General features: G+C 42.9%; 1 protein-coding gene across 2 annotated transcripts in view; it reads left to right on the forward strand.

Annotated features, from left to right (window-relative positions):
* The window catches only part of LOC117413330 (arf-GAP with Rho-GAP domain, ANK repeat and PH domain-containing protein 3-like), a 35,885-nt gene that overhangs the window by 4,356 nt on the left and 8,677 nt on the right, over positions 1 to 22,852 (forward strand). For both annotated transcript variants that reach the window (XM_058997051.1, XM_058997052.1), the window contains exons 2-21: positions 6,080 to 7,111; positions 10,678 to 10,739; positions 11,094 to 11,167; positions 11,758 to 11,819; positions 12,226 to 12,462; positions 13,430 to 13,499; positions 14,503 to 14,623; positions 16,448 to 16,632; positions 16,908 to 17,014; positions 17,163 to 17,362; positions 17,653 to 17,738; positions 17,978 to 18,160; positions 18,694 to 18,835; positions 19,242 to 19,373; positions 19,596 to 19,749; positions 20,065 to 20,167; positions 20,415 to 20,613; positions 21,185 to 21,248; positions 21,576 to 21,739; positions 22,336 to 22,548. In XM_058997051.1, coding sequence (XP_058853034.1) covers positions 6,165 to 7,111; positions 10,678 to 10,739; positions 11,094 to 11,167; positions 11,758 to 11,819; positions 12,226 to 12,462; positions 13,430 to 13,499; positions 14,503 to 14,623; positions 16,448 to 16,632; positions 16,908 to 17,014; positions 17,163 to 17,362; positions 17,653 to 17,738; positions 17,978 to 18,160; positions 18,694 to 18,835; positions 19,242 to 19,373; positions 19,596 to 19,749; positions 20,065 to 20,167; positions 20,415 to 20,613; positions 21,185 to 21,248; positions 21,576 to 21,739; positions 22,336 to 22,548 — 3,505 coding nt within the window. In that variant the 5' untranslated portion in view covers positions 6,080 to 6,164. The remainder of the gene's footprint in view (positions 1 to 6,079; positions 7,112 to 10,677; positions 10,740 to 11,093; positions 11,168 to 11,757; positions 11,820 to 12,225; positions 12,463 to 13,429; positions 13,500 to 14,502; positions 14,624 to 16,447; positions 16,633 to 16,907; positions 17,015 to 17,162; positions 17,363 to 17,652; positions 17,739 to 17,977; positions 18,161 to 18,693; positions 18,836 to 19,241; positions 19,374 to 19,595; positions 19,750 to 20,064; positions 20,168 to 20,414; positions 20,614 to 21,184; positions 21,249 to 21,575; positions 21,740 to 22,335; positions 22,549 to 22,852) is intronic.

Below are 22,852 nucleotides of genomic sequence, written 5' to 3' on the forward strand. Positions count from 1 at the left end.
ACTGCTTCGTAATACTGCAGCTGCAGCATGAGGCTGGTCAAAAACGGGGAAGGAAGAGAGGAAGGAAATGAGCGTTTGAACAATAGATGGAAACTGGGGAACTAAGCAAGCCTTTAAAATGAGCTGCAGCAACTGTTAAAATAAACATGAGTGGCCTTTTACACGAGAAAGAAAGAGATTACCAAATGAAAAACCCCTCCAAAAATATTTTGTGAAAAATTCCATTGAAGTTGCAAATGATACTGATTAATTAGTTCTTGCATGAAAAATCTTTGTAATCGGTGAGGAACTAGGATGTTCCAGGAAGACAAAGAGGTGGTTTGTGGAAATTCTGCGTAACCAACAGTGTAGAGTGCAGGAATGGACTCCCATTGCATAGCAGTTTGATCCATTCCTGGTTGTACTATGTTTAAGACACACCTGAGCTTGTTACCTATACATTGGGGCTAATCAAGCTCATATTAAGTCCTGGAATGGGTGAAACTGCTGTGCAATCCAGTATTTATTTCCGGCTTATTTGTATAGCAGATTAACGGTTAGGGAGAATGGGGATAGCTCCAAAAGCCTTATTTTGGATTTTGAAACAAGCTGTTTTAGTGCACGGAAATGAACAGTAAATATAAGGTTGTGTTCTCTGTAGTCTGGTGCTTGGAGTCTGTTGTACTGTATGCATGATGGGAAGGGTGCTGTTCCAGTAAGCTGTGTTTATCTTTGATCTGAACACACATCAGGAATTTATGTGCTTTCCTTTTGGAGCAGTCCGGCGGGGAGGAGGAGGGTGTTGGTCCGTGTTTTTAATAGGTTTTGGGAGACAGCTGTATCCTGTGTTTTCCACGGCTCTGATGAAGTCTAAGTGAGGCGTCAGGGCTGTGGGAATCGGAGGGCAACAGCACGGAGATGGCAAACAGAGATAACAGTGTTGACTCATACACGGAAAATCAAAAAACTGAAAAGTAAAATTGATTTTTATCATTTTATTTCGCTTAACACTGATCACACGGTACAAAGCTGTGGCCAAAAGTTTTGCATCACCAAGAATTTTAGGATAAAAAAACCTATATGAACATAATTTAGATCTTTTATTTACCATCATGTCATCACTACAAAATAATATCGCAAAAGTTTACCAGAAGCCATAATAGTAGTAAAGTATTTCATGTTAGAATTCGAAATGTCACATTTTTCAATTAAGTGTATAGAAAACTGCAAAGTGGTATGTAATTCAATATGCTAACATAACGTTGTTCAGCTGGTTTCATTCAACTTCATGAAGCAAAATTAGTTAATTCTATGGGGTAAGGGGTGATGCAAAACTTTTGGCCATAGCTGTATATGCATTGTGTTAGCAAAGGTGTTAGCGTGTCCAAAGCAGAGAGACTGTGCCTTCAAGAGTTCTGTACTGAGGGCTTGTTAATAATGATAGCACAGTTTCCTATTGGACACTCCAGTGCTATCCCAATGGAATCTCAATACACACCGTTAACTTAACAGCACTACCATGGTACAGTACCACTATTCTATGGTATTAGGACAACTGTAAAATATCTGTTTCAAATCAGTTGTGTTTCTGCTGGTAATGCTGGTTTCTCCAGGGAGGAATATCCAGAGGGACTCCTGAGTTGTCAGCATTAATGACCCAGAACCCCCCCTCCCCCCCTCCACCCCGTGTGTTAATTGACAGTGCTGGAGGGTGGGACCTGGAATTGAGATGCTACGTCTTGGACGTTGAAGATGGGATTCCTTCAAAGGAATGCAGGATAAGGACTCCCTGTGGTGTGACCAAATTCCAAAACAAGTCAAAACAATTCTGGCCAGGCTCTGCCCTCCCTGCTGTGGCCAATTTAATTAAAAAGCCTGAACCTCTACAGCACTGGGGACAGGAGGAGGCCTAGAAGCATAATGTTGTGACTGAGCAGAACTGCTCTGGCATCCTCTTCCCTTGTTAAGAGTGTACACTTAACCCTGTCTCTATGGCATGGCCAAATCAAAGCTGTCATGAGTGTGAGTGAGAAGGGGCTCCTGCTGTGCTGTGTATCGCTAGAGGCGGATCACGTGCACATGTTAACAGCACCCTGAAAAGAACACCCAGACAGGGCTTCCATGGAGAGTAAAATAGTGAAGCTCTCAGGCTGCATCTGCAGTAATTTAGCCATATTGGATCTGTGAGCCAAGAGAGGCAGTGATATGATATGTTGTGTATGCTGTATAACATTTAAAAAATGGCATGGTTCCCATGGTCGAATAATCCTGCAAGGCGCTGTAACTATATTATCCCCAAATAACATTGTTTATACAGAGGCTGGTAATGTAAGAAGGAATAACCTCATTTACAGTGATGCCCTGATTGAGATTATTCGTGGTATCAGTTAAAGTTGCAACCCTACAGTTTTAAAATCAGCTGTCTTCCTGTTGTTCAGCACCCTTGCAGCTCTCCACTGAAAAGACTTTTGAAGAAATGTGTTAAAAATGAAAAGCTCATACAGTGATGCACCTCATGGATACAGCTGACGTGGCGTAAGATAAGTTTGGCTGGTTTTTAAATGTGGGAACCTGTGAGTAACGTACTAACCAGAATGAAACAATCTTTCAATGTGCTTGTGATGTCTCCGGAGGAGTCCCAAAACTTGGTTGTGGATCCAGAGGAATAAACTGAGTAAAGGGCTCAAGCTGCTGTAGATTAGAGTTGTGCTCAGTGGAATTGCAATGCATGTTAACTGCAATGTTTACTCATATTGCTGTAGACTAGGGAAAAGGAAGTCACATTAAAAGCTGTGTTAGGTGCTGAATTTGACGGAAACCTGACCACCACAACAGATTCTCACCTCCCCTCTTCTCTGCCTTTACTACTCTTTTCAAGCTATTGCTGTGGTCGTGCATTTCCTTCCTTACACCACTACAGATTCACTGTTACCTGGCAGGATTGAGACAGGTAGTTTAGGATGAGACTTGTTTTTCTACCGAGCTCACAAACAGACGCTTTACCACCCAGATGCACTGTAAAAACAAACGTGGGATAACATCACAGCTATTTTAAGAGCGATGTATAATTTCTCAGAGCCTTCTTCAGAACCTTTAAATAAAGTGAGTGATTCATGATTTTTATATTTGTTTTTGGTGAGATTAACAATGGAATAGCACTTATGAAAAGTTACATTACAACTCTAATCCCTCCAGCATTCCAATGGTCCCAAAGCAGAATGATGTCTGTCCCAAGAGGAGCCCTGACGCTGGGCCTCGCTCAGGCCTTGAGATTATCAGCACCAGGCTGTTCCCAAGAGCTGAGCTCTACAGATACCAGCCAAACTCAGGCCAAAGGCTCTGCTTTAAAAGTTACTTCCTCACTGCCGTTTCTTTCCGTCTGTGGTTCTTTATTTTGAGTTGTATCTGTCACAGATTAACTGTTAAGAGACCGTTATATCATTAGCACTCAAGGTCTACCAAACGTCGAACTGCTGTCTTCTGTTTTTTGTTGTTAAGGTCCTGACTCTGGAACATTTAACCCCATTGGAATTGCCCAGCAGCTGCTTCTGGTTCAGAAGTGTAAGTGTGGGAAATGGCAGCACAAATAAAGAGCAGTCCAAAACATCTTCAGCCAGCCTGCCATGAGCCTAATATAAATCCAGCTTGGAATCGCTGTGTTTGTAGAGGGGCTGGTCCAGTTTACAGTAACTCGAAAACAAAGATGATAATGATTACTGTGCAGAGGACCAAATGGGAACGCAGGATGTAGCCAGTCTTGCCAAATGATTATGTTTTTCTCTCCCTAAGTTTCCATGGGAAACTAAAGGTGGATGCAGTTGTTTTCCCATCACATTTTAATTTTTAACAGAACCCCACATTCGACCTGGGGTCAGCTCATAACAATCCTTAACCCCTTACATATGAGACAAAGGGCCCTCTTGTTATGTTCTAAACAGCGGCCAGTCTGAATACTAACGTCTTCATTTGGTCAACCTACTGTAAACCCCATCGGGATAAACCACAGCTGGATTTTAAGAGCATTTTGCAGCACCAGTGAATTGACCTGGATTGCACCAACCACTCATTTCAGGGTTAATCTCTGGATAATCAAGTGTAGGTAGTTGATACAAACCAGGGGGGTTTCCCCAGTGCTGTAAAATGATCTAACAAGGTCTTGACTGAATCCAGCAGGGTAAAACTGATCAGATCGATCCCTTTGTTAACAGAATAGGACCCTTTATGAACCAAGCGTTAATTAGCTGTGCAAATCCTGATATGTATTTGTCTTTGGAATTACAGATATTAAGCGTTTTGTACACATGAAACTATTTTTATGTAAGATACTGTATCTTCTGGTCGATTTCAACATTTTGGTTTACAGGTACTGTATGTAAGTTGGGCCATATCAGTGAAATGGGTTAACGTTGCTTTTTAATCACTTGAATTTTTCTTAAATAACCTGCAGTCAGTATTTTTCTTTTCTTCTTCAGGAGCTGAGTTTGTCCCCCAGAATGCAGTTTGCTCAGCCCTGTTTTCAATATTATGCTGCTATCTTTACAAGCTGAATGAACACTTGCCCTGGAATGCTTCACCATGAAAGTGTTGCACTGTCAGGAAACACAAAATTCCACCCGGATTATTCATGATAAGGATTGTTGAACAAAAACCATCTGGTGTCTTTTGGGGATAAACAGCTAATGTAATGTGCGACCTAATGAAAGGAGTGGTGTGCGAAATTGAGCAAATGCTAACCGGTCTGATAATCTTGAAATGGAGCTCGTTAAGTGAAGATTGGAGTGGCACTTACGATTAACAAGAGATGCAATTGGCATTATGACACAGAAGTAATGCTTCCTTTTTCAAGGGAACCTTCCAGTGAAACATACAGTTCCTTTTCTAATTCAGTTATTGACTCGCCATCATTTCAGTGATGTTAGTATCATGAGCCTTACTATCACAATGCTATGGGTCCAATTAAAGTAGCTTGGAAAACTAGACATTTTTAAACAGATGCTTATGTATCCAATTAAAAATTGCTTCACATTTTCTCTTTTTATTTGAATGATTCAGTTTTTCCTGCTGAAGGTGCATTGAATTGGGACCCCAGCCTCTGTCAGTAAGTTTTAAGAAGCCGTAGTCTACATATAGGTCTTCAGTTAAGGCACATTTAATTGCCACCTCATTGCCCTTTGTTAGACTTGCTGACAAACTAATGGGGTTTAGCCCTCATTCTTAATATGGCTGAGTTACAAGGAGTTGGGAGGGAAAAACAAGGGGTCTTTGTCAGCAGACAAACTAGTCTAGTCTAGTCTTTGTTCCAAGTCAGTGACTTTTACAATAGAAAAGGGGAGGTCCTGACCCCGTGGTTAAAAGGTCACAGTGACCTCATTTATATCTCAGGGAAAACAAGGACTTTCATGAACTCCAGCTCCATGGTTACATTACAGTCTCTGCTGTCATTCACCTTTGACCGGTTGATTATGAGTGCTGCTCGAAGCATACTCTATTAAATTCCACTACACCTGGAGCAAACAGACAGTGCAGCATGTTTTAAAACGCATGACGGCCACACTGAATCCATCACAAAACAGTGCTCAGAGCGTTTAAACTCAATGTCTTTGTCACTCTGTTTACAAAGTTTATTTTAGTAGTTCTAAATAGATCACGATTGAGTGTTTAATAGTTTGGGATGAGGGAAACCGAGCTGATCTGAGGGTAACAAAAAGAAAGTTCAATAAAACTGTTGGACTGCACAGCAAACCCTTGATTTGACTCACACCCTGGTAACCTGTACTGCCCTAGGCAGCCCTCAATGCAGGCTTTTCATTACATTGTAAGTGGTAAAATATGACATGGGGAGAAACCTTTTTGGTCAAGATCTGGGCTTCAAACAAGGCAGCACGAAAATAGCATGAAATAAAAAACAAATAAAAAAAAACAAATGTAACCAACATCTATAAATACCATGATCTGTCAGGTCACTTCCTGACTAGTTCCACAATGACGGAGAAGTCTGAATGTTTTTGTGGTTTTTGTTTTTCATATTGTGCTCAGGGCTGTCTAGTAACATGTGCTACTGCTGTGACTTTTTAACTGTTTTTTTTATATATCGTTTCAGATGAAGGAGACGTGTAATGCGCACTTGAGTGACCACTTTTGGGTGTACACTTGGTAACCGGGTGGCTCTGAAGATCTGGGTTGCCATGGAGACGTCTTCGGATGAAGACTCCGGGGGTGCTGATGTTGGGGAGCTGCTTCTGAGCATTCATCTGGAGAGGTACCAGGACAGCTTCAGGCAGGGTGGCTTCCACAAGGCTAAAGATTTCATCCACCTTGACAATGAAATACTCCTCCAGATGGGGATAACAGCTACAGGCCACCGGAAACGGATTTTGAAACTCGCGCAGCAGGTGCCGCAGGGGGAATTACCGCAAGACGTCGAGCCGTTTTGGGATGGGCCTCAGCCAGATCCTGCTCATGACGAAGCACCTCCAGAGGAACTGGCATCCCCCTGGGATCCGAAGGGGCTTCCCAACAACTGCCTTCCAGACATCCCCGGTGCAACCGCTGAACCACACAGAGATCCGTCAGGGCCTGTGGAGAAGCCAATCCCCAAGCCCAGGACGATTTTCAACAAACCAAAAATAGAACCTCCAACCGAACCCCCTCAGAAATGCACTTCAAACTCCTTCATCGTTCTGGAAGACTTCGCTCCGGGGGAATCGAGCACTGATGCTGAGGAGCGTGGCTCTGAACCGGGAGAGGACAGGTTATCAAACTGTGGCTCGCTGGAGTCCCTAACGAAGGAAGAGCAATCTGCGGGGAACCTACCTCCAGTTCCTCCTCGAATCCACAGAGGGATCCCCCCGGCCAGTTTCACAGGGCAGGGCTCCCCTGGCAGAGAAGAACAGGACAAGCTCAGCACCCCACCTCTCTCATCCTCCCCCGGCTCCTGCTGCAGCTTCGGGGAGGGGGCCGGCTCCACCTCGCCCACCCCCCTATATCCAGGAATGGAAATGATCTCCAATGAGATTTACTCAGGCCTCAGCCAGATGGGAGTTACAGCGAGTGCGCTGGAGATGCGCAGGAACAGACCCGTCCCACTGCCCCCAGCTAGACTGGAATCCAGCTCATCCCTGGAGAAGTCCAGGTAAGTCTTTCTCAATAAAATCAAGCTCTATATTTGTGTAGTTTGTGTCCTGGATACTTTTTTTCCACATCAAAGGAAGTAGCGTGGTAGTTCACGGACGTATTATCCTGCCTACTCCTGCAGTGCCAGCACACATTCCTCTGTGGAACTCTCTCCTCTCCCTTGTCAATTCAAGCCATTGTTTGCTTTAGAATCCTCTTCATTGTGCTATGTATCTTTGTTTATTACAGGAGTTCTAAGAAGCATTAGCAGCATTATCTCTGACCCCAACTCTACCTTATTGTATGCGTCAATTAGGAATATTTTGACAAGTTCAATTACATGTGATTGCTCATATTGAGAAAGCATGCTTATTTGAATGCCGAAGTATTGTTTTTGAATACGTCTGTGTGACAGATGACGTTTACTTATGTATTTGTCCGTCTTCTTTTTACATTCTGTGCACCTTGTAGTATCTTTTGTAGTATTGTTGTAGTATCTTTGATTTGCTCAGACTCTCTCCATTGTAGTATGATTTGTTGTGGGATCAGCATCACAGAGGAAAAGCAAACTGCACTAATTGCTACAGATGTACAGTTGCCAGACTGTCCAAGTAACAATAACAAAGGATTGCATACAACCTTTCAGAAACAATGGAGAAGTCTAGCCGCTGGGTTGGGAATGTGTGGCATTTCTGTGGAGGAGTAAAGAAAATACAGATCAAAATAAATTGTTTGAGTTAATGCTTCTGTGGTCAGTAGAGCTGTAACATTTTAACACTGATCGATCGATGAAGTGAGGGAGATAGGCATACCCCTTTTATTTACCACAGTAAAAGCATAGCAAAGTGTAATAAATCAAAGCGAAAGCAAGGTAGCACAGAGGCAAGTATTGTAAAGGATACCGTGGAAAAGTTTTCTAAGGGCCGGGCCAGTTGAAGACATTCTCAGGAAGTGGTCAGAGTTCAGCAGCAGATTTCAAGGGAAAACTTGTCCTTGTAATTTGGAGGGATCGTCTCCAGTTACACAGAATCGAGGGGGGTGGGTTAGGGGAAGTTTCAATGTTCCAGTGTTGCTTACCAGTGAAATGCTCTTTTGCAGAAGTGTGAAAGGTCCTGAATCATTCTCTGTATTGTTATTGGTTGTATAGTTTGCACACAAAATTACTACAGAATGGACTCTCTTTGGAGCTACAGAACCCACAAGCTTTCACAACCACAGCCAGTTGAGGAGGGATATCTATTTATAAAATGTGTGAGAATTGAAGGTTACAAGTGTCCAATGGCAATAAGCATATTTTATCTGAGTTAGTGATTCAGTTACTTACCAAAAGGGAAAAAAAGATCCATCTCACATTAGAATACAGAGACAGAAATGATCCATTGTACATTAAAATATACAAAATGGTTATCCTGTATCATAAGCTGACAGAGGAAAAAGCTCCAGAATTGAATCCATTCTAATTAAAACAGAACCCAGTGTTGGCATTGTATCTTATACAATATTAGAATTGTCATCTTCCCGCAGCTGGCTGTGTTTGAGGAGTAAGCATTTCTGGGGCTGCTTTTGTGATAGACAGTGGCGATTACTGTCTATTCTCTCGAAGCAAGGCTCTGTAACAGGGAGTTAAATATTCAGGGAAGAAAGCTGAGAAACTACAGCCCCTTTCACACTGGCACTTCTACCCGGGTCCGGACCGAGGTTCTGGCTACCCGGGTCACAATCCCGCGTAGTGTGAAACCACGTACCTGGGTCATACCCGGGTCCCAGTGACCCACCTCACAATGTGGGTCGACATGCTTTGACCTGGGTTGAGCGAGACAAAGTGCATGACAACAGTTCGTAAGTCGACGAAATAACAAACATCCACGCCTGCGTGAAGGTTTCACTTCTGCAAGGGACATTTCTGTTTATTCTGTTTAGCCATATTTTTGTTGCTTGAGACACAGCATGAGCCAGATTGCAGCAGGGATGAAGAAACATTTGTTCTAGTCAACATTTGGGCCGACAGTACAATCCAGAGAAGCTTGGATGGAAGTGTCCGTAACAAGCTGCTTCCGGGTCATTTATATGCACATTGTGTACTTGCGTCTGTCACCCAGGTGTGAAATCACGTTCCCAACCCGCATGACACTGGGTCCTGACTCGGGTAGGTTCCGACCCAGGTAGAGCATGCCAGTGTGAAAGGGGCTTAAGAGAGTCACAGCTTTGAAGAGAAACAGCTTATATAGCGATTTACAAGACATCAAGGCACTTCAGTTTAATTGCACCACATCTCCCAGTGTAATATCTACTGATCGTTAATCAAGAAAGAAACTTCCTTCACTGGTTACCGTGTTGACTTGCGTGGCTGGTTAGTATCCAGCAATAAACTTTGATGTCATTTTCCCTGGCCCAAGCTTTGTTTTCCTAACCAGAGCAGACATTTCCTTTTATGAATCATTAAATACTGTTAGTGGACAACACCTCAATATAAGAGCAGTCAGCAACATAAAAAGTTTAAAATTCAACAGCTGCCTTATAGTCTTCCAAAACGGGTCCAAATTCAGCAGTAGAACCATCTAACTATATGAATCCTCCAGATTATCTTTAGAACAAAATAAAGGTTGCCCCTGTATGCTGTCTGCACCACATGTACACATATCTTAAAGGCGGGTCTTCTACCCTTTTAGCTTGGAGATTTCATTTTGACTTGTGAGTTTTTCACTCTAAGGTTATGGTATTATTCGACTGGAAGCCTGTGTTCATATTTTATACAGTACATTATTATATGGCAATAAGTTTTCTAAAGAAGGCACTACAACTTAACGTAATGTTTTTGTCTCTTGCTCCTCGCAATACTAGTTTCAGCTTGAGTCACTGCATGCAAGGTTCTTCATCACAGGGTATCTCTGAAAGAGAGAGGGAGGTGCGTGATTCTTTTAAAAAAAATAAAAATAAAAAGGATTGGAGTTGTCACAAGGGCTCACTGATGGGTTTTACCAAACCACAAGGGGCTTTTGTTTTGATGTAGGTGCCACTATGCCACCTGGAATGTGCATGTATGTCAATGGGTGTAAATATAATAGTAGGTTTCTGTTCGTGGTCGAATCGGTTGATGGTGTTCACTCTTTGAATGTATGGCATCTCTAAACAATATCAATTTCAGCACGGGTCTCAGTTCAGTGACCCCTTTTATTCTTTTAATAATCTGCCCCCACCAAGTTCTTTAAATAGTTATTGATGCTTCATGATTCCTGTCCATATTTAAGCAGACAAGAAATGTAACTCTCTGTATAATGCCCACTGTCTTTTATCACCTGTGTTATGCTGCACTGTGTAGGGAGCTGCTGTAATTGCCCCTGCCTGCTCTTGTACAGTCGTGAATATTGCTTGCAAGTCATACCGAGCAGACGTCTTGCAGAACAGAAGTCAAACTACCACCTATACATTAGATTGGTTTCAAACAGCTAGACTTGCAGTTCAGTATAGGGTGTCCCAATAGCACAGATCCGATGGTATCAGTACTATTGGGCTGCAAGAATAAACTGCCTTCTTTACTTTATGCTTTAAACCTTACTTACAAGAATCCACTCTTTTGTTTTTCAGCACTTTAAAAAGCAGTGCAGGGGAATCCTCGTCGGTACCTGTGCCTACCAAGAGAATCCTGGGTGAGTCCTCTGTTCAATTTAAACTGGTAGTCATGCTGCCTCGCCAGTTTACACAGTAACAATCCTCTCTATACTGACAGATACCAGTTCTGAATATGGCCATCCTCTCCTGCTGTAGGCTCATTTTCTATGAAATCAATCCATATACATCCTCATGAATTGGTGTGCTTTCAAGGTGCATGTCTTACACACATGCAGATTATTTGAAATGCAATGTGGATTCCAGGCCTGTCTGCAGTGTGCTATACCAGCAGTATCACGTGTATTTAGTTTTGTGCTTTCAGCTGCAAGCTATTCCTGTTTATGTTCCTTAAAGGTGACATTTCACTCAGAGAGGCTTCCCTTTTTTTGTAGTTCACCAGGAGGAAGTGATCAGCCCATACTGTGAAACTGTGTTCCAGAGAGACAGACCTAATCGGGAACAAAAGGTGCGAGTGTCTGTATTGTCAATGTCAATTATTTATAAATAATATATATATATATATAGATATATATAGATATATATATATATATATATCTATATATATATATCTATATATATATATATATATATACAGTAGTGTTCAAAAGTTTGGCAACAACACATGATTTACAGCAAGACTAGGGGTGGGGTTTGTATTGCCCATTTTTCCTCACTCAGACCCCTTACTTACTAAATACCCTGATATTCATCTCCTCTTTAAAAATATGCAGAATATTTTAATGAACAGTCTCACCTGCAAGTACTGTGGTACCCCAAATGTGAGCCACTCTCTATCTCTCTCTCTCTCTCTCTCTCTCTCTCTCTCTCTCTCTCTCTCTCTCTCTCTCTCTCTCTCTCTCTCTCTCTCTCTCTCTCTCTCTCTCTCTCTCTCTCTCTCTCTCTCTCTCTCTCTCTCTCTCTATATATATATATATATATATATATATATATATATATATATATATATATATATATATCTTGATATAGGGATGGAATCCAGCATATTCTTTCTTTAAGCATCCATGACGAATGATCTCTTTCTCACATCTCACTTAGGCTACTCGAGCTCAGACTGAGGGGACTGGACACTGCAAACAGGATGATGAGGTGGATTCTGGGTAAGAATAAATGACATTACAAAACAGACACCATCCGAGCAGCTCAAACTGGTATAACTACAGTGGGGATGCAGGGAGCTGCTGCAAAGAACAGCAATAGTATAGCAGGCATCTGAGCCGTGCTCCTGTGCAGTATTGCTTGCTTCTGTACCATTTCAGTAAAACTGCTGTATAGCTTAGCATCATTACATCACTCAAGGGAAGTAAGTTGCTAATGTTACACAAAACAGTTTGAAAAGGAGGTTGCACATCCCCTGCATAGTTGCATTTGCAGGGCTAAACCGGCATTATGTGATTTCAGATAGCTTGTACTAATAATTGTGTGCATGCCAGGATTCACAGCAGTTCAATTTGAGGTCTCAATTATTCCTTGCCTGGGGTTTGTATATGAGCTGCTGTTTTCCAGACGGAGAGCTCTCTTGAAGGAACGGCAGATTTCCCAAATCCTCCTCAGCGAGTCGGAAGGCTACTCCACGGTGGGGGAGCACCATGCGCCCAGCCATAGCTTCTCTCTCCCCCCAGACATGTACGGTGACGAGATCGGAGACGACCTGACCATCTCCCCCTACGCCAGCTTCACCTCTCTCCCCGACAGGGCCCAGCCCATCATCAGTGGCTGGCTGGAAAAGCTGTCCCCCCAGGGGTAAGACGCCCACCCCCCGGCTCACTTCATTAGACCAAGGAATGTGAAGATTACATTTCTGTAGAGCAGAGCTGTCGAACCTGCTGGCCAAAAGAGCCATGCTGGAACCAGCAGACTCTTAAAGAGCCACCAAACACACATTTCATTTAAAAAAAGAAAAGCTTTAGTCTGTAACCTTGAAAACGTTTAAATTTTCCCTTTAAATCAAAAGAGCCATATTTTGGAGGCCAGTGAGTCATATATGGCTCAAGTGACAGCTGCTGGACAGCCCAGCTTCAGAGAATGCCCCTGCATTGATTACTCTTATAGCAAGGTGTGGCAGAGTAGTGTTGCTGTTAAGACTGGCTAGCAGCAGGAATAGCAGACACGGAGGCGGAAGACTGCAGTTCAACACTTCCGCTCACTTTTATTAAACAACAAAGTAAACAATTAAACAAACAAATCCAGGGCAAGACACAAACAGCACCCAAGCTGTGCTATCACAGTGCTGAGCCAGGCAGCCCAACCTGCTCCCTAAACTACACAGTGCGCTGCCTCACAGCTCTTCTTTAATACAAAACTTAAATTCAAAATACACAAAAACTTTTTATAACACAAGAACGTAATATACACATGTTTACATGCAGGGACTCGGCTGTCAAGGGTCTGGAATGCAGTTACCGTAACTAATGCTATTGGAAATGACATGAGAGGACCTGTGCACCACTGTAACTACTGTGTGCAATGGCCTGGGTATGGAAGTAACTATCAGCAATCAGCCCTATGTCAGATCAGCTTCCTACCAGTGGTGACTGAAAGCGACTGAGAGCACAGAGAGGCAGTTTGAATATACTACCGAATCCCTGCCAGGGAAGCCATGCTTTTGCATGACACATTGTTAATCATTCATGTGTACCTCATCACGCAGTTATGGAGGCAGATGTTTTACTTCTATCTACTCTTTTGTGTTTCTCCTCCACTCATGTAGGAACTATGTATTCCAGAAACGCTTTGTCAAGTTTGATGGGAAGAATCTGATGTACTTCAGCAACGACAAGGTAAAGCGCAAGCATATGCTTTCTGTATGCCACACTTATTATTATTATTATTATTTATTTCTTAGCAGACGCCCTTATCCAGGGCGACTTACAATCGCAAGCAAATACAAATACATTCAAGTGTTACAATATAAGTCATACAATAAGAACAAGAAATACAATAATTCTCAAGTGTGACAAACCACAATTCAATAATACAGCAGATAATAGTGAAAGTTACATCAGGATATGATTAAGTAGTGATAGTTACATCAGGATATGATTAAGTACAAAATACTACAGATTAAACACTTGGGAGATTACAATATTCTGAGGTACAGGATTAAATGCAGTAAAATAGGGGGCAGATAAGAGCAAAATAAAGCATATTTAAATGAAGGGTGATAGTGTCCCAGGATACAACAGAGGAGTTCTACAGGTGCTGTTTGAAGAGGTGAGTCTTAAGGAGGCGCCGGAATGTGGTCAGGGACTGGGCAGTCCTGACATCTGTAGGAACACTGCTTCCTTCCTCATTCATCGAGCTGTGTGAAATGAGGAGCCACTACCATCCTTATCTGTATGCACGATCAAGCACCAGTTCATCTAAATAGCCCTAAATTTCCCTCGTGGTGAGCTGTCATGGTCAGCGCAGTTGTAAATAAGTAAATAGATGTTTTATCCAGCTAAAAAAAATGTATCAATTGAATTACCCTATAGAACTAATTTTGTTTCATAATAAAATGAAACCCATTGCCATAGCGCTCTCTCTCTCTCTCTCTCTCTCTCTCTCGCTCTCTCTCTCTTTCGCTCTCTCTCTCTCCTCTCTCTCTCACTCTCTCTCTCTCTCGCTCTCTCTCTCTCTCTCTCTCTCTCTCTCTCTCTCTCTCTCTCTCTCTCTCTATATATATATATATATATATATATATATATATATATATATATATATATATATATATAATATACACACACACACGTATATGATACAAGCATTGTTTCAGCTCCACTCTCCTGTTGCCCTCGATAGGAAGTTTACCCTAAAGGAGTGATCCCTCTGGCAGCCATCCAGATGGCTCGCACAGCGAAGGACAATAAGTTTGAGATCGTCACAAGCCAAAGGACGTTTGTGTTCCGCGCCGACACTGAAGGTGAGCAACACCTGAGCGGGGTCCCCTGGGCTCACTGCCAGCACTCTCCTCATCAAATATATATATACAGACGTGTTCAAATTTGTTGGTACCCCTCCACAAAAAACGAAGAATGCACAATTTTCTCTGAAAAAACTTGAAACTGACAAAAGTAATTGGCAACCCGCCATTGTTTATTCCATATTTAATAGAAATCAGACTTTGCTTTTGATTTTTTATTCAACATAATATTGTAAATAAGAAAACAAATGAAAATGGCATGGACAAAAATGATGGGACCGCTAACCTAATATTTTGTTGCACAACCTTTAGAGGCAATCACTGCAATCAAACGTTTTCTGTAGCTCTCAATGAGACTTCTGCACCTGTTAACAGGTAGTTTGGCCCACTCTTCCTGAGCAAACTGCTCCAGCTGTCTCAGGTTTGATGGGTGCCTTCTCCAGACTGCAAGTTTCAGCTCTTTCCATAGATGTTCGATAGGATTCAGATCAGGACTCATAGGCCACTTCAGAATAGTCCAATGTTTTGTTCTTATCCATTCTTGGGTGCTTTTAGCTGTGTGTTTTGGATCATTATCCTGTTGGAGGACCCATGACCTGCGACTGAGACAGAGCTTTCTGACACTGGGCAGTACGTTTCGCTCCAGAATGCCTTGATAGTCTTGAGATTTCATTGTGCCCTGCACAGATTCAAGGCACCCTGTGCCAGGCGCAGCAAAGCAGCCCCAAAACATAACCGAGCCTCCTCCATGTTTCACTGTAGGTATGGTGTTCTTTTCTTTGAGAGCTTCATTTTTTCGTCTGTGAACATAGAGCTGATGTGACTTGCCAAAAAGCTCCAGTTTTGACTCATCTGTCCAAAGGACATTCTCTCAGAAGGATTGTGGCTTGTCAATATGCATTTTAGCAAATTTCAGTCTGGCTTTTTTATGTTTTTCTGTCAAAAGTGGAGTCCTCCTGGGTCTTCTTCCATGGAGCCCACTTTCGCTCAAAAAGCGATGGATGGTGCGATCAGAAACTGACGTACCTTCACCTTGGAGTTCAGCTTGTATCTCTTTGGCAGTTATCCTTGGTTCTTTTTCTACCATTCGCACTATCCTTCTGTTCAATCTGGGGTCGATTTTCCTCTTGCAGTCGCGCCCAGGGAGGTTGGCTACAGTTCCATGGACCTTAAACTTCTTAATAATATTTGCAACTGTTGTCACAGGAACATTAAGCTGCTTGGAGATGGTCTTGTAGCCTTTACCTTTACCATGCTTGTCTATTATTTTCTTTCTGATCTCCTCAGACAACTCTCTCCTTTGCTTTCTCTGTTCCATGTTCAGTGTGGTGCACACAATGGTACCAAACAGCACAGTGACTACTTTTCTCCATTTAAATAGGCTGAATGACTGATTACAAGATTGGAGACATGTGTGATACTAATTAAAGAAACTAATTAGTTTGAAATATCGCTATAATCCAATTATTTATTATCTTTTCTAAGGGGTACCAACAAATGTGTCCAGGCCATTTTAGAATATCTTTGTAGAATAAGCAATAATTCATCTCTTTTCACAGCTTCTTTGCTTTATTCTATGACATACCAAAGGCATGCAAGTAGACATGATAAAATAGCTTTTAATTTCATCACTTTTCAGGAGGAATGAAGCATTATTTCAATGAGCTGTAAGGGTACCAACAAATTTGAGCACGTCTGTATATATATATATATATATATATATATATATCAATATGCACTGCCTGTGGAAATACTGTATTGTAACAAATGCATTCATAAACTGTAGGTAGATAGGTAGGCAACTGTCCTGGTTTGTCTCTGCAGCACAGCGGAATGAGTGGTCCAGCACACTGCAGAACAGAGTCAAGGATCAGCTGGTCTTCTCCAGGCCTCGGTTCGGGCCGGGCAGCCACTGCCAGAAGAGTGGCTACCTGGAGCTGAAGGGAACCAAGTCCAAGATCTACGTGGCCATCAACACTGACCAAGTGTGGCTGCACAAGAATGAGCAGGTGAGCCCCCTGGAGGGAACTGCTAACTGTGCGGCACCGCGGGATGAACACACTCATCCAATCAGTCTGGAACCAGAGCCAACGACCACCGCTGTCACACCTCCAACATATCCCTGGCTTTTAATCTCTACACATGCCAGTGACACAGTACACTCGTCTCGTCATGCACGTGACATTAGAAATGGACTCAGTTACCCTGCAGTTGTTCATGTGTTTAATTCAGATGTATAATAATTCAGCTGTATAAATACCCATCTCTTTCTGTTTCCTCCCAGGGTTTTAAAAATGGAATTGGAATAACTTTGATCGACGTCCGCGGTTCAACGATCAGGGACAACAAAAGCAAGAGCTTTGAGCTGATATCCCCCTTTAAAGTGTTCAGGTAAGGCCTGACTACTCTGAATAGTTGTAGTCCCGTGTTACAGTTTTATTTTCATGCAAAATAACAAGTCATTTACCAGCAGGCTTGAAGTGAGATTTCGTGTTTATGTTTTTTTTGAGTGTTTTAATGTGACGGTGTCTCTGGGCAGCTTCACGGCGGAGTCAGAGCGGGAGAAGAAGGAGTGGATGGAGGCTTTGCAGGAGTCCATCGCAGAGACCCTCTCCGATTACGAGGTGGCTGAGAAGATCTGGTCCAACCGCTCCAACAGGGCCTGTGCAGACTGCAAGGCCTACAATCCAGACTGGGCCTCCATCAACCTCTGCGTGATCATCTGCAAGAACTGTGCAGGTCAGTCCCTGCCACAGATGTCATCCTCATTGCTTTCTATGAGTCGCATCGTCTTAAAATCATCTACAGATCTTTAACAAACACAGGCCTGTAGAAACCGAATGGGACAGTAGGCACGCATCCCTTTAAAACCAAGCTCTTGGGTGAGCTTTATTAATAACACTCACATTGCAGGAGTGTATTAGAATGTCAGATGAGCCCCCCAGCCCTGTGTAGCTCTGCCTCGGAATACATCTGTATCTTGAATCCAGCTGTACTGTAACTTATTGGTGTGTCTCTTCTGTCTCAAGGTCAGCACAGAGGACTGGGCACCACCATTTCTAAAGTTCAGAGCCTGAAACTGGATACGAGTGTGTGGAGCAATGAAATAGTCCAGGTGAGAACCAGCAGTGACTCAAGGGTGGCTGTGGTGTCATTTTCAATATGATATTTTAAGAGGAAGGATAAAAAGCTTGAAAGTGTTTTATGTAAGAAAGCGCTCTTAAGATTTAACACAAAGCATTGTTCCAGTAACCTCAGAAACAACCACTCGAAGCTGTGCGTTAAGCAGATTGACAATTCCACTAGCTGTGAAGTCAATATGTCTTGAACAGCGTGTCTGTATGCTTGTTCCAGCTCTTCATTATGCTGGGGAATGAGAAGGCCAATGCGTTCTGGGCGGCCCGGCTCCCGTCTGGGGATGAGATGGACCCTGATGCCCCTCCGGACCAGCGCAGAGAATTCATCGGGCTCAAGTACAGGGACGGGAAGTACCGGCGCCCTCACCCCCACTTCAACACGCAGGAGGAGCTGCTCAAGGTGCAAGAACAGAAACGGCTCTGCTTAAGAGTGGAGCACTTCTTGTAGAGCAGTATATTTGGCAGGACTGGTGGTCAGAAATAATGGGTGAATTCCTCTGGTGGGTTGTCCGCCCCTACTAGTCTCCTGAGCTTGAGCCAGGAAGGAGATCCTGGCAAGGCTGCCCTATTTAAAAAAAAAAAACTCTGGTTGAAAAATCATTTATCTTCCAGAATCACAAGAATATATAATTGTATTTCATTAGGGGATCAAGAAGTTAAGGAGGGTTCAAATTGTGCTTTAGAGAATCAAGGGTTTAAAGAGACAGTGGAGAGCTTGTTTTAAATTGCACCTTAGCTGTTAAGAGACAGTGTTCTTATATCAAGAAAAGAGTCCCTCTAGATTCAGCATAGGACATCTACTGTAGAAGTGTAACATGGGTTTTAGGTGTGTCCATGCAGAGTTTGTATTGCAATTCCCACAGTCTTCAGTCTCGAGCATTACTGTACCTCCCCAGTCCTCACCTGTTTCTCGGTTCCCTTTTCTCACCCCAGGCACTGTGCGCAGCGACTGTGGAGCAGAATCTCCTCAAAACAGTGACTCAGATCTTCTCGGAGGCGGAGGCGGCTGATGTAACAGACACAAACGGATATGACAATTCCAGGAACTTGTACGAAACACACCGTAACTGCTCAGGTATAGCGGGTGTTCTACCCAACTACGGTTATTTCAAAAAGGATTTGGTCATATATACAATTTCTCATTACCAGACAAGCTTGATAACACAGGTGTTATTTGAACATTTTGTTCTAGAATTGTTTTTTGCAGTTTTCTCCTTTAATAAAATATAGTCCTCTATGTAACACAACCACAATCTGAACCAGACTGTACCTGAAACCCGTTTACACACTGGAATTCCTCCCTTATCAAAAGGTGTTATTTTTATTGTTGTGTTTTGAGGTTGAGTCACACAGGGCTACATTTTCAAGCCGCATACTCCACCATTTAATTCTGCAATTAACTGAGAAACAATCAATAATTGGAATGGCACCTGCCCAAGGGCAGTGGTGCTGGTAAACGCCCCCTCATTGTGCCCCTGCAGATCTCAGCTCGTCGGATGACTGCGGCTCAGGAAGTGTGTACGATGAGATCATGCAGCCTGTGTTGCATTCTGGGTACCTCTACAAGTCGGCATCCACCAGCAAAGGGACAACAGGAAAGAAACCCAGAGAAGGTATCTATATTATGATAGATATCAACAGGAAGCACAGTCAGTAACTGAGGTGCCATCGAGAGTGGCTGTCACTATTTTTTCTCTAGGTTCGTTGCTGTTTGCTCAGTTTTCAAGAGTTTTGCAGGTACACAAGCCCAACACAGAGCTACAGGTTCCCAGACTATTGACCCGTTTGGTGGGCTGATGAGTTGTAAGTCACAGAGTTCTGTTATGTGTGCACAGAGTTCCAGAAGCAGTGGTGCTCTTTGGAACGGTCCCTGCTCTTCTATGAGACTGACAAGAGCACCGAGCCCAGCATGAAGATCGAGCTTAAAGACATCATCTGTTTAGGAGTCACCCGGCTGGGGTCACTGACCAGCCCTGGCCCTTTTGACAGGTATGCAGCACTGTGAAGCCATCCGAGACAATACAAAGCATGAAACAGAGGAGCACAAACAGAGTCCTCCTGGTTTTATAACCTGATAAAGAAAAAGATTAAATTGGTTCAATAAAGTAATTTAGGGTACAGTTGGACGAAAGACCAAGAGGACAATAAAGTAATTTCAAAACATTTACGAAATTGGATGATTACAAAAACAAACAAAAAAAACATGCAACCATTGAGTTCAGATTTGGTTGCTTGTGCACCCCTTAAAAATAAAATAAAATAAAATATATTCTTGTACTTTAAGATCTTTTTTTTTTTTTACAGATTCAGATACACTTTTGAGCTTTACTTATCCTCAGAGAAGCTGTACCAGTTTGGAGTTGAGTGTCCCGAGACTCTACACAGCTGGACGAGTGCCTTAGGAAAGGTACGGGATATTGTATCAACTAGATCAACTGTGTTCTCTTCCCATTTATTGCAGCAGGGTTAGAAAGCAGCTGATTTAAATATTCACCATTCTTATTGAGCTTGGCTGTACACATCTAAATACAAGTCCTGGAGACAGGATAACTGGAGTTCCTCTAATCCAAACAGTGAGTTTGCAAGCAAACACAGTGTCTGAAAAGGGAACAGTGCATTATGGGTAACCCTGTCCCCGTGGCTCTGCTCCCCAGGCGTGCACCCCGCTCAGCTGTCACTGTCTGTTGGGCCGTGAGTTTGAGCGTGTGGGCCGGCTCCGCTACAAGGCCATGCTGGACCCCGAGCAGTGGAAGGAGGGCTACTTCGTGCTGCAGAAATCCAACCTGTTCATCTGCCCTGGGAGCGATGGGGCCGCGGAGGACAGCATCAACCTCAAGAGGCTGCAGGAACTCAGTGAGTCTCCAATGTCCAATCACGGTCTGGTACAGTTACAGGGGTGTCCAATCACGGTCTGGTACGGTTACAGGGGTGTCCAATCACGGTCCAGTACATTTACAGTGGTGTCCAATCACGGTCCGGTACAGTTACAGGGGTGTCCAATCATGGTCCAGTACGGTTAGTAGCTAACAGTCCATTTTTTGTACAACATTATCTCTGACTGCCTTGTGTGGTTGTGCAGAAAAAGTAATGAGACAAACTATTTAAAAATATACAGAGTGTCTGATAAGTCAGGGCAAGTTATCATTTATATAATGAACTACTTCATGGTCTGGATGGAGGTTTAATTGGTTCAATTAAACAATTTAGAACAGGTTTGGAACAAAGACTAGGAGTGAAAGGGCACATTTTGGACATCCCTAGGGAAAAAAAGAAAATCAGGCAAACATCAATGTCTTTCATCTGCTAAGAAATAAATAATAATAATAATAATGACAAATGTTTAAATGGCAGGAAATTCAATAGTACAATGAGCGTGTATACGGTTCTGATGGAGATATTAATGGCCAGACTCTGTCCCTCCCAGGTGTTACCTCTCAGAATGAGAACAATGAGAAGAAGGACATTCTGGTGCTGGTTGAAATGGGAAGGTGAGTTGGCGATCGGTACATTGCTGCTGAAACATCAGAAAGAACTGGTTATAATTTACTCACCCTGGGGAAATACGCCTCAACTGAAAAACATATATAGTTATTGACTCATTGTTATTAAACAGTATAAACTATTTTTAACTACTCTAGCCTTTGTTTTATGAATTCATTTCCGATCTTTGATTTGGTAAAATTCAGAATGGGTTTAAAGTCAAACCTATCGCCTGTAAAAACTTAACAAATGTCAGTAAGCAAGTAACAGGAGTGTCTCATGGGAGACTGCTAGGCAGCCCTTTCCTCTGACTCACCTGTGCTGTGTTGCTGTAGGACTCTGTACCTCCAGAGCATGGCGCGGATGGATTTCTCCATGTGGTATGCGGACATCCAGACCGCTGCGGGAGGGAAGGGGAATGCACTCCGAGACCAGCAGCTCAGCAGGAACGGCATCCCCATCATAGTGGACAGCTGCATATCCTTCCTCACCCAGTACGGTTAGTAGCTACAGTCCCTTTGTATGCAGCATTATCTCGGACTGCCTTACCAGGCTGTGCTATCAGCATGGGCTCTATGTAAAAGTAATGAGACAAACTATTTAAAAATATACAGGATGTCTGATAAGTCAGGTTGCGTCATTATAGGTGTTATTGTTTATGTTGACATAACCAGTGTCAGAGAATATATGTCCCCCTTCTGAATATTTGTTCCCCCTTTTTGTAACAAAATAATCTTTCTTTGCATATAAGTCTATACCCATGCATTTAACTAAAACCTTCATTTGAAGACCACTTTCCCTAACTCTAATCCTAACCGGAAGCCTGAATCTAAACTTGTACCTTCCAGTCTCCTCTGACAGGTCGAGACTCACCTACAATAATACATGAGAACAGCTTGTAAACATTGCTCACATTTACTAGCGTGACACATGCAGAATTTACATAAAAATAGGATAAATAACAAACATACACGTAGGGGGAACAAATCCATGCTGGTGTTTGTTCCTAGGGGAAGAAATATTCGGGGGAACCAATATTTATTTACACTGGGATAATATACTGTATGTTCTTGGATGTATCCTTGTGCAAACCAGGCCTGAGGCACGAGGGGATCTACAGGAAGAACGGAGCCAAGTCTCGGATCAAGCTGCTGATGGAGGAGTTCCGCAGAGACGCACGCAACGTCAAGCTGCGCATGGGGGACAACTTCATCGAGGACGTGACCGACGTGCTCAAGAGGTTCTTCAGGGAAATCGACGACCCTGTCTTCATGGCGGACCTGCACCACCTGTGGCAGGAAGCTGCAGGTAGATCTCGCCTTCACCCTTTCACCCCTTCTCCTTGAAAGGGCCCTACAGAGCTTTGATTATGTTGCCAAAGTGTTAGGGAGTTTGGAGGTTGAAGTGGTAGCAGGTTCTAGCAGGCCAGTTATTAAGGCCAGCTCCATTTCAGATGTACTGCAGCAGTAGGGAAATGATTGAAAGTACCAACCAAGTGTATGGTTACAGAGAATTAGGACAGATTAACATTAGCATGTCTTGAAAAAAACATGTAACAGTTTTATGGATAGTTGCCTGCCCCTTTTCTTACTAAACAGTGAAGTCGTCATTA

Source organism: Acipenser ruthenus, chromosome 23 (assembly GCF_902713425.1).
Source record: "Acipenser ruthenus chromosome 23, fAciRut3.2 maternal haplotype, whole genome shotgun sequence".
In the NCBI taxonomy this organism is placed as follows: domain Eukaryota; kingdom Metazoa; phylum Chordata; class Actinopteri; order Acipenseriformes; family Acipenseridae; genus Acipenser; species Acipenser ruthenus.